This window comes from Poecilia formosa, unplaced genomic scaffold, assembly GCF_000485575.1.
Source record: "Poecilia formosa unplaced genomic scaffold, Poecilia_formosa-5.1.2 Scaffold53, whole genome shotgun sequence".
NCBI lineage: Eukaryota > Metazoa > Chordata > Actinopteri > Cyprinodontiformes > Poeciliidae > Poecilia > Poecilia formosa.
This window is the reverse complement of record NW_006799992.1, coordinates 1960837-1972819: the sequence shown is the minus strand read 5'-3', so window position 1 is coordinate 1972819 and position 11983 is coordinate 1960837. Positions and strand designations below refer to the sequence as shown.

General features: G+C 39.7%; 2 protein-coding genes across 3 annotated transcripts in view; both read right to left on the bottom strand.

Moving 5' to 3' along the window:
- LOC103138663 (SH3 domain-binding glutamic acid-rich-like protein 3) overlaps positions 1-883 on the bottom strand; it is a 2473-nt gene extending 1590 nt beyond the window's left edge. The window contains exons 1-2 of the mRNA XM_007552957.2: positions 704-883; positions 375-542 (exon numbers count right to left, since the gene is read on the bottom strand). Of these exons, the coding sequence (XP_007553019.1) occupies positions 375-542; positions 704-745 (210 nt within the window). The 5' untranslated portion in view covers positions 746-883. The remainder of the gene's footprint in view (positions 1-374; positions 543-703) is intronic.
- Positions 884-1475: 592 nt separating this feature from the next.
- Positions 1476-11622, bottom strand: LOC103138662 (deleted in malignant brain tumors 1 protein-like). 2 transcript variants are annotated; one of them, XM_007552955.2, is made up of 17 exons: positions 11497-11622; positions 10511-10573; positions 10169-10195; positions 9718-10029; positions 8229-8522; positions 7793-8107; positions 7410-7700; positions 6575-6889; positions 6162-6461; positions 5750-6058; positions 5190-5504; positions 4646-4954; positions 4278-4571; positions 3830-4165; positions 3629-3736; positions 3000-3081; positions 1476-2250 (listed from the first exon to the last, which is right to left on the bottom strand). In XM_007552955.2, exons 2-17 carry the CDS (start codon positions 10545-10547, stop codon positions 2100-2102), a joined length of 3795 nt encoding a protein of 1264 aa, XP_007553017.1. In that variant the 5' UTR covers positions 10548-10573; positions 11497-11622; the 3' UTR covers positions 1476-2099. The 2 variants fall into 2 exon arrangements, with proteins under 2 accessions (XP_007553017.1, XP_007553018.1); XM_007552956.2 differs by lacking the exon at positions 11497-11622 and adding an exon at positions 10733-11019.
- Positions 11623-11983: the final 361 nt, after the last annotated feature.

Genomic DNA, 11983 nt, shown 5'->3' with positions numbered 1-11983 from the left:
GGGCCGATAGAAAGAGAAGCTTGCGTAGGGTGCCATTCAGACAAGAACTGCTACTGCTGAGGAGGTAATTCAACCATTTGATTCATATGTAATGCATCACGAACGGATCAAAAAGGATGGCAGAAAATAATGTCTGTGGAACTCCAAAATAAAATGAGAACTGGTTCTTCTTCTTCAAAGTGTCTGTGAAGCCACAACAAGGATGATTCATACAGCAAATATTTATTTAGTCCATGTCCACACCCTACTGTGCTGCAAGGATTTTTTAAGTGCGGTGCATGTGGCAACCCTTCACATTTAAATCTGTTTTTTTTTTTTTTAATTCGCCTCATTCTTTCTAACTCATCACTTTTACAGGATTAATGAAAACTTACTCCACAGTATGCATCTCCGTTGAATATCTGTGGAGGAAGTGCACTTGGATTGTTTGCCTTCTTCCTCATTAAATCCTTGTCCTCAGAGTTCTGCGTAATATCCACTTGTTTGAAGGGGATATTCTTAGAAGTGAGGACAGAGATGATCCGTTCTTGATCTTTCTTCATCTGGAAAGAAAAGCATTTCATCAGTCAGTAGTGGTCAAGTGTGCCCATGCAGTGGTTTGAGATTGTCTACACATGCAAAATACAATGAACACCGTGCCTCACTGTATTTTCTGCTGCAAAAATAATAATGGAAAAAAAAAAACAAAGACTGGATACCATACCTTCACAGAACCGCTCACACTGGCCATGTACACCGTCAACATGTCTGCTATTCCAAAAGCAAAACACCGACGTGGACAAAAACTGAGGTTTTCAGAGAGAAACCACCCTGAGAATGTTGCAGTATGCTATCTGAAGGTATGTGGGCTTGCTGAAGCAGCAGACAAGGTGAACAGGTCTGGACAGAGTTTACCTTCCTGCATGGACACACCCACTCGTCTGACCGTGTTCCAGTCAAGGCCTGTCCCTGTCATTAGCAAAGCCACTCAAGAATGCACACACCCACACAGAAGCACACCTTCAAAAGTCGCGAACAGCAGGAAAACTACAACTACTGGAATTTAAGAGTTACAAACAGTTTTTTTGTTTTGTTTTTTTACTTTCTATTATTATCACCTTACTCATTAAGCACAATGAATTGATTTGAATATTTCCAGTTTAAAATCCACCATATGCAACACTGCACAAGTCATGGCCAGTGGTGGTTTCAGGTTTCAGATGTGGGTGAAAACACCTTTTGTTTTTGCTTGCAGGAATACATGTTGATAAGAAAACGTCATATCCAAACAGGGTGGAAGTAAGCTAGCATTAGCCCGTTGATTCTGGAGACACAAAGCAGTGTTCAAACATTATTAACTAAGATGTGAGTTTACTGGTAGCTCTTAGCCCTTATGTCCCTAAGGAAGTTCATTACAAATACATTTTAATGCAGTGTCTAGTATGTTCTGAGTATCTGTTCATTGATTGTGAAGAAATGCATGATCTAAGTCAATACTCTTTTCAAAGCAAAACTTTATTAATCAGTCACACTTTACAAAAAAGCAAATTACTGAGAAACACCCAAAAACTTCTTCATTCAAGGCGATTAAGACCTTCAACTCATCCTTGCACCAAATAGCATTACGATTTACCTTATCTTTAAAAATCACCACAGGAATATGAATGAAAATAATTGCTTCTGACTAAATGAACTATATTGCATGAGAGATCAGAACTATATTTTATCTGTGCAAACAATGAGCAGCTGTTCATTGCTTGCACATATCATTAAAGCAAATGATAAGGCTTACATCACTCAATTGTAAAATAAAAACTAAAAATTACTTTTCAAAAAATATATGTAAAAACACAACAAAGTTCCCCGTTTCCTTTAGAACTTGTAAGAAGCCACTACACACCTCCAAAAGGTCCAATGCTGGTTCCCGACAGGTGGGTGTGCTAACAAATAAGTTTGCTCTGAAGTCTCAGAACATTAGACACCAGCGTTGGTGTTTTCAACACCGTATAAAGAAATTAAACACCGCCGTTCAGCTTGATGTTGTGTTGCTTTGGAAAAAAAAAAAAAAAAGTAGTAGGCCTGTGTTGGATGGTACTGCTGGTTGAACCATTAAGGATCCATTAAGGATCAACCAGTGGTTCACGCTCGTAACAGACTCTTCCTGCCAAATCTTCTGGGACTTTTTCCTCAATGCTCTCAAACTCAAGGTTGTTTTTCATTGTTTTCATGCTGTCGTGTTCTCCTCTATCATACAACTGGTTGGTACGTTCCCTAAAAATGAGGAAGACAGATAAGATTGGGATGATGCCATCACACAACATAGTTTCCAAACTGTTTGACCTCAAATCAGTGACAGCAATTTTTTTGTAACAGCAGACTCAGGTAATACCAACCTGATGAAATCACAAAAGACTTGGGACTTTTATACTAATAACTCATTTAGGCCATTTGACTTTAAAATACTTGATATCTTTCACCCAACAGAAAGTGCATTACAATAGAGCAGCGGATGGCGCCCAGTGATGTGACAATGCAATCCATCCTGCTGCTGGTCATTCACAAATGACCAGAATCTACCCCTGTTGCTGTGCAGGCACTGAATCCTCTTAACTCATTATCTTCTGCATCTAAAGAAGTCAAAGTTGGTAGAGAGCTGCTCTCTTCCAACAATATCAAAGAGGTGTATGTTCTTTTCTAGGGGGGTTTTTCTGTATTTTTCTGTAAAAATGAAAATGGCCATATATTGTTGTTATAGTTAGAAAACATTTTCAAACACCTGCCTGAAATAAAATTTAGCACAACCAATTGCCATCTGAACAGTTTTTTTTATTTCAACAAATAAATAGCATCTATACTTATACACTATTTATCTATATACTCAGTTTTTTTTGTTTTTTTTTTTACAAAATGCATCATGGGTTTTTAGCGAGTGAATATCAAGGAACAAAGCATTAGGGTAAGGAGCCCATAAAAGACGAAGTTGTAGTGAAGTTAGTGAGATGGCTGCGGATTATCCTCACCTTTCATCGAGCGCCCCGTTGCCTCTGTCGTCCAGCTCTTGTTTTTTGGTTTCTAGCCTGTTGTTAAACTGAACCATGATAACTAAAAGAGAAAGCACAACATCACGGTCAACTGAGAAGCAGTTCTTGTTTTCACATAAAGTCATGGATTACTCAGTTTTTACTTTAACTCAAACAAACCTTTCTTGTTTTAGGTAATTTAGAATTGCCAAAATGTATATATTTGCTAAAAGACACAGCAACGACAGAAAGAATTTATTGGAGATTTATTGCTAATTTCAAAGTCAGACGTTTACATTCGGAGTGATTACTTTCTCTTTCAACAATAACTTCTGATAGGTTAACTTAAACATTTCAGTTAATTAGCACACATACCTGTGGATGTATTTGAAAGTTATAATTTTGGTAATTTGAGACTTGGTCTGATTTAACCTTAGACTAAAAAAAAAGAATGTATGTATTTGGTGTATGCAGTGTGTATTACGCCCAGCTGATAAGAGCTGTAATACACAGCAACATCCAAATGATAAACTCTGCAAGTTTTCAAACATAGATGAGTGAAAAAGGCCCAATGGACTACTGAACAATTTAGTATTCGATAGACATCAACAATAAAACAGGAATCTTACCAGCGCCTCGCCATTTCTTTCTCCAAACAAAGAAACCAATGGCCAACAAGAGAAGCAGTATCACTAACACACTCACAACAGCTGCAACAACTGATGAAGAGGTGCTTGCTGCAAAGATAAAAACATGTGTTGGAAGAAAAACGGACGAAAAACAAAACCATGACAGAAGTAAAGTAATTATTTCTTTGTGTCAAATGTTACCGAGTACAGTGAGTTTGAGGGTCTTGGAGGGAGAGGAACAGAAGGGAATTGATGAGATGTTAACAGCGTAGACACAAGCATAGTCTCCTTGGTCTTTAAAATCTATTTCTGGGAATTCAAAGTACGCCATGTAGAAAATGCTGTGTCCAAACGCCGGTATGGCCTCGGTGATATTTTTGTCAGTCCTGCTCAGGTAGAAGACGCCACCAGGAAACTTGGAATGAATCGAGCAGGTTATGGACAAGGCGCTTCCTTTGGCGATGGATAGTTTAACAGGACTGTAGATCACCATCTGATGAGCAGATGTCAGAGAGATGCTGGGTGTTCCTAACATTACTGCAAGATAAAGACAAATTTTCTTTTAGATTTCATGATAATGTCTGTATATAAGTATGAATTTATATTATGTTCTGTAAAACAAAAACAATGAAGAAACTTTGTTTTTTACCGTTAACAGAGAGATCGGCTGTATTTCCTTGAGGATAATAAATAATTTGATCTGCCAGTTTCTTATGATATTCACAGAAGTACGACCCATTTAGGTTGAACTCTGCTTGAGGGAAGACAAAGGTCGCCGCCTCATGGTCTGAGAATTTTTCCTTAGAAAATGACCCTTGAGTCTTTTTTAGCACAAAAGTCCCACCCAAGTGTTCTGTTGCCACGGTGCATGTGATTTCCACTTTCTCACCCCAGAGTACGTCTGCAGAAGGACTCAAAGTGATCTGGGGCTTTTGTAGATCACCTGTTGCAGAACCACAAAAGTTCAATTAGGGAAGAGAAATAAATTCTAGATTCAAAGTGAACCTGGTTCCTTACCTAAACAGATGACGCCAGCATCTTCTCCATGCCCACAGTTGTTTTCTCCAAAACCGCGGTGTTGACAGTGCGTAAGTGCGACTTCTTGGCCTGTACACTCCACGTTGTCCAGCCATATTGGACCGGAGCCTCTACCAAAATGTGCACTGGTGGGGGCCGAGACCGCATGACCGCAACCAATCTGTCTGCACACCACATCAGCGTTGCTCATTTGCCAGTCGTCATCGCACACGGTACCCCACTGGCCTTTGTAGAAGATCTCCACTCGGCCAGAGCACTGGCCTGAGCCGCCAACCAACCGCAGCTGGGCTGCATGAAAACAGAAAAACATCCTGTACAAACCAAATGGACACCCAAAGAGTCACACCTTTACGAACAAACCATGATCAAACCTGTCACAGGTAAATAAATCAATAAAACCCATTAAACTCTACCTTTATACCAGACGTAACGATTAAAGATCTAAACTCAGGTTTTATTGTGTTTGCCGTAGCTTTAATATAGAAATATCATAAAAAAATGAAGCAATCTATAAAATCCTTACCTGCACATATAGCCCCAGCATCATGTTCATGTCCACATGTTGACCTACTAAAGCCATTTACTGAGCATTTTTGAAGAGAAGTCAGGTTGCCGAAACACGAATCACTCGCCTCCACTACAGTTCCATTGCCCTGACCAAAGTGTGCAGCGCCAGGAGCGTTCAAAGTGTGGCCACACTCCAGCAACTGGCATATCACCTCGGCTTTACTTTCCGTCCAGGCTGCATCGCAAACTGTTTGCCATGTTTCACCATGACGGACCTCAACCCTTCCAGAACACTCATCCTTGCCTTTAGCCAACCGGACCTCTAAGCTCCCTGGGAAGACAAAGTCATGCAAAGATGTAGCCATACAGCGCACAACATCTAGTTAAAAGTAAAAAAAAAAAAAAAAAAAACATGTTTTTAATGTGCACTACATGCAGGAGACAAGGATTTCAAGGTGTATTTACTGAGGAATCTTCAACCACAATGTCATATTGAGAAAAGAAAAGAAAAAACAAGGAAACAAACTAAAACCATGAATGTTTTTTGTTGTTTTTTTCGCTTTTATTATTACTCACCTGTGCAAATCACACCAGCTTTAGCAGTTGTGTTGCATGTTCTGTCTCTATAGGGTCTTTGTGGGCACTGGGAAAGAGTAGACTCCCTTCCACTGCATTCAATTTGATCAATCCAGGTCTGTCCCGACCCGAGGCCATACTCTGTCATTTTGGTAATCTTATGAGCCCTGTCGCAGTTCAGCTGTCTGCACACAACCGTTGCATCGTTAATGTCCCAGGATTCCCCACACACAGTCCCCCACTGGCCTTTGTCAAAAAACTCCACTCTCCCAGCACAACGATGGGGCCCGTCAGATAACTTCACATTTCCTGGAAATTACAGGTGACATACAGGGGTGATCAGAAAATTACAAATTTCATGCAAATTAATGCTTTATTGAGGTAGTTTGTTAAAATTTGACATGCCACATACCAGAGCATTGGACCGATGCCTCTTCAGTGCCATCATTTCTGCTTCTGGTGTACTCTCTCACCGTGCATTGAGTGACGGAGCGCTCCGTACCACTACAACTCATCTTTAAGCCTCTGAGTTCTCCACTGTCCCCAAATGATCCTGAGGCCTTGACAGCATCTCCACAATTCATATCTCTGCACACCACTGCAGCTTCATTCATGCCAAAGTTGATATTGTATACTGATGACCAGCGGCCCCCATTGTAGACTTCAACCCTGCCAGAGCAGGTGTCAGTGCCATTTATCAGCCTAAGGTTAGCTAAAAAAATAAAACAAGAGGAGTTTTTTAGGTGATAAAAGACTGATCTGAGCACATAAAATTTTGATGATCACACCTCTGAAACATAGGATAAAAGACGACAGTAAAGATACCTGAACAAATCACCCCAGCATCTTCCCCATGGCCACAGTTGTTTTCTCCGAAAGGTGGTCGGCGGCAATGCAAAAGGGACGACTCGTTGCCGATGCAGTTTACGTCATCGAGCCAGATGTCTCCCTGGCCTTGACCAAAGAAGGCTGAAGTTTTAGCTGTCTGAGCGGTTCCACAGTCCAGGGCTCTGCACACCACCTGAGCATCTCTGATGTCCCACTCATCATCACACACCGTTCCCCACTGGCCATCATGCAGAACCTCCACTCTACCAGAGCATCGGTCAGTGCCGTTAACAACCCTAATTGGAGGATTACCTGAAGAAAAGTCATATTTGAAGTACAAAAGAGTTATTAATTGCCAGATCAGAGAACAACTTAGTGTAGTACTTATTATATTTGATTAGTACTTTTTTCAAAAGGCATGATGGCTACAAAACTTTGGAATCTGCATTGCACCAAAAATAATGGGCACACCAATTTATCTCTCAAAGCAAATAAATTCCTAAGTTATTATTATTTATTGGCTTCACAAAACAATGAGATGCAAAAGGTACAAAATAGTTATGCTGCATAAAGAAGTGAGAACTATATTTACCTTAGTCTACTGTGTACTATGTTTACAACTGTACTAATGTATAATTAAAATTAAAGTTAATTAGCAAATGCAGTGTGGCACAGTGACATGAAGATGACTTGCAATGGATAAGAAAAATTTAAAATTAACCACTAAAGAGCCTTTTTATGAACTGGTTCAACATGGAAACTTAAATGCTTTGAAATTCCTCATTAAAAATATGGAGAGTTACATCTTGTTTTCGCAAATAGTCTGTCTTACCTGCACATGCAATAGAAACACCTTCACATCTCCCGACACTTTCGTCCACCACACACTGAGTGATGGAGCTCACGTTACCAGAGCATCTACTTATAAACCCCGCCAGCGGGCTGTCACCAAAAGTGAAGACGTCTTGGTTTTTCTTTGGAGTTCCACAATTGAGTTCTTTACAGAGCACTGTAGCCTCTGTCCCACCCCAACTGTTGCTGCAGATCTTTCCCCAGCGACCATTGTGGAACACCTCTACTCTGCCAGAGCAGCTGTCGGTGCCGTTAATCAATCTCACGTTCTCTGGTAAGTAAGCAGTAAAAGAGGTTTGTGTCAGATTTATGTAAAACGACTTGTGCATATATCAGTGGCAAAAATATTGCAGCAAGTGTCACCTGAGCAAACAACACCAGCATCTTCATGGTGGTCACAGTCGTGCTCTCCAAAACCTCTGTGTGGGCAGTCAGACAGGGACTTCTCATGACCAGTGCAGTCTATGTCATCCAACCAAACCTGGTCCTGCCCTCTTCCATAGAAGGCCTTGTACTTGACAGCAAGAGCATTCCCACAGTTCATCTCTCGGCACGTTACAGCTGCTTCCTGCATGCCCCATTTGTCATCACAAACGGTTCCCCATTGTCCCTCATAGTACACTTCTACGCGGCCGGAACATCGATTAGTCCCGTTTACTAGCCGGATTGGCTTGCTGTCTGTGAAGTTTCGGAAAGGAAATCGAGATATTTCCATCCAAGCACGTGACAAAAATAAAACGCTTAGCGTTATAAAGTTGAAGTAAATTAGTGTGTGATGTGAGTTATGAGTTTGACTTACTCATGCAGGAGATGGTAGCATCAATGCAGGTTTCTCTGAAGTCTTGCATCACGCAGTTGGAGATGGAGGTCTCGTTCCCCACACAGTTCGCTTTGACACCATGCAGCCCCTGTCCCTCTCCAAAGTACTGCGTCGCAGCCTGGACAACGGGCGCGCCACAGCTGATCTCCCGGCACACCACGTCTGCTTCTTCCTTACCCCAGTCACTGCTGCACACTCGTTTCCACTGGCCATCTTGGAAGAGCTCCACTCTGCCATTGCAACGACTGGTTCCATTGAGAATCCGAATATGTTCTAAAACAACATACAGTGATCAGTATAACATCACTGTCCGATGTTATATGAAGGGGGATAGCAGAGAATCTCATCCACCACTCAAATCAATGACAGTAAAAACAAACAAACAAAAACCAATAAGAATAACAATTTAATCAGGAAAGGCTTTGGAGTAGATGTTGTTCATTTTTACCCATTTTCTATTTTGCGGTGCAAGATGAAGCATTCTGCAAACATACTTTCGGTATACTGCAAGGCATGTCAGTTTACTCCAATGAATATCTGAAATAGGTCACTTATTGTTATTGTTTAGTGAGAGATCCTAATCTGTCATGTTCTATAAGAGCCTCAACGAGGATCAGAACCAAAGAAGTGAAAGGAGGGTGTATGTTATTTTCAGAAAAAATAATGTACAATTAAATTAATATTTTTTTAAGATTAGCACTTTTATGTCAAGTCATTAAAATACATTGCACAGAGTCGTTGCAGCTCGCAGAATATGCCTAGTACACCCTAATATGTATTAACCCTTGTGCGTGCGAGGACTGAGGCAAATGATACAAATTTTATGGGTGTGGGGTTGGTTGGACTGCACTTGTAAATACAAGGGTTAAAACAATGAAATACTGATAATAGTGTCAGAGTCTTTGATTCATTGTTTCATTCTATTCCCCGTGAAATAACACTGGCGCCACTCTGATTCCCCTGGTGAATTTGGTGCAGAAAGAAACGCCACGGTTGAGATTGGATTAAGAAAAGTCTTGATGATGAAACTATGCAAAACTTGCCACACAGCAGCAATGTGGGCTCTTGGGACCATGGATGATTTTCCCTGCTCATTTGATTTAAATTCAGAAAGTTTTTAAGTATTTAAAAGTCTAGATTTGTAATACGAGGTAGAAGATCAGGGTCCATGCTTCCACAAACCTGAACGATATATCTTTTCCCAGATAGTGTATCTACTGATAAGCACAGTTCCACCGGTTTGATTTTGACCTTGTTCACTTTGAACTCATTTAAGTTCAAAGTGAACTTAAATACTGAAAGTACATTTACGATTACAGTCTTGTAACATTTGCACACATTTTACAAACGTGCTTATTTTGACTCTGGTTTTAAAAAGCACACACATTTATTTTCCCAGATAATAAGTACGGGCTCTAATTAAACGTACGACGCAACTCAAGTATAGTGAGTGATATATCAGACTTACCAGAGCATACGACTCCAGCATCTTCACTATGCCCACAGTTATTAATCCCAAAAGGCTTGTGCTCGCACTTGGTAATGGATGTCTCTTTCCCATTACACTGCACATCATCCAACCAGATCTCATTTGTGCCTTCTCCAAAGAACGCACTTTTCTTGGCCTCCATAACCATGCCACAGTTTAACTCTCGGCACACCACCTCAGCATTAGCAACGCTCCAGTGATCATCACACACGGTTCCCCAGACGTCGTTGTGGTAGATCTCCACTCTGCCAGCGCAACGTGAAGGCCCGACAAGCCTAATTTTATCACATTCTGGAAATGAAACGTAACCAATTTAAAATTAAATACTAATAATAAAAAAAACAAACAAATACAATGGACAAAGACAGCCAAGAGGCCTCTTTAATAAAATGGACATAGATATGGAGCCATGTACTTGGAGTTTACTGACCTGTAAGTAGAGGTAAGCTCAGCAGACCTGAAGGGCAATTACATATAGTTTAAATAATTATGTGTGATGCTATGAAGATCTACAACAAGAGTAAAAAAAAAATTTAAAAAAAATGAAAAAATGTGGCAATTTGGAAAAATCATTCTTTTTCCAACATTAGAGTGATGCAAAATTGAAATAGTATCTGTTTTAAAAGAAACGTAGTATCTTATCTGTTGCTCCCATGTGAAATCCATCAAAGTTTCACGTGGGAGAAAGAAATGCTTTGCTGATGTAGTTGTAAGGGAAACCATTTTGCCAAAGATGAACAGAAAGTATGTGTCTAGAAAAACAGAATCTCACCTGCAATTAAAAGGAAACGAAAATGCTGACTTTCCATATTAGGTCCTCGGAGAAGGCCAAATTCTGCAAAAGGTACAGAAAATTTAAGTAAAAAAGAGGAAGTTATTGTTCCCTCTACAATGATGGTTACATGTGATAGATTTTGGACTGAAATAAGAGCCTTTTGGATGCCATATCGTTATTTCTCGTTTCTCGAAAGGATAAAATACATTCACTTCTTACCTGAACGTCCAAATATTGTCTCGCACTATTTAGAAATTAATAAACAAACAGAAAACGTGTTTGTGTCGTAGGTTGTGCGCGCCATGCGGATCCCTTTGAATAAAATGGACTGTGTGGACTTGAACTGCAAACTGGAACATGTTGACATTTTGATCAATCATTAAAGATGGAACATGACAGGGGATTTCATTTTGTTTTTACACCACACATCAAAAAAAAAAAGATCTAACACTCGAAATGAACAGAACACCTTTTAATATGCATTACTTTTAGAAAGTAGGTGTGCAATATATTAGCTTTTATTAATATCATTACTTCTTTTTTTTTTAGTAATAATGTGTCAAAAGATTCAGAGGAAAACATCCAACATCAAAAGGAACCATGTTTGAGAACAAATGTCGAGCGAGCTTGACCTCTGACCATGCAGGCTTATGTTATTCCTGTCTTATCATTTTTAGATGTTCCAACTTATTTAACACTTTTTCCATTTCTACATATTTTGCAATGACTTTGTTAACAATGGAAAAACCATAATTACGTGTTATTCTGTGTGAGAATCCAGTCTGTAAAATATTCACACATACTCATCTCCAGTGAGGAAAAGGTGTGCTGAACATTTCAATGATGGAGACTTTCACATAAATAGGTGAAAGTTTGGATTACTCCTTAGCAAACTTCTGGATGATTTTGAGCCTCAATGTTGGAAAAGTAAAACTTTTAATGTTTTTTTGTTTGTTTGTTTTTTTAAAAAAAAGTTCTCTTACCTTGCAGGCTTGATGCAGCCTCTCTTTAAACAAGAACAGAAAAATAACGAAAACTTGGCCTCTAGCAGCCCCTCACTTTCACAAGCACTTGACATTCAGGAACTAGCTCCTGCCCACCATCTTTTATATCGCTTCGAGCCTGGATGCAAAACATTTCCTATTATGAAACTCTGCTTCTCTGTGATCAGCGCATTTATTCATTTCCTTGTACAAACCATTTTTTTTCTTCCAGAAATGTTCAGCAAAGCAAAACAGCACTGCTAAGTGTAACGAAGCTGCACCTTCCGGAGCATGTTTGATAATCCAAAACACTACTTTACATTTGTAATTTCTAGTAGATTGACACAAATTGATGCATGACTGCAGGGTGACAGGAAAGTGACATTAGAAGTAAAAAATATTTGTGATTTAACCAGAAAAAAGTCCTAAAAGTGTGGCATATAACACTGATGAATAGCATCCTCACCTACTGACAAATATGTGATGT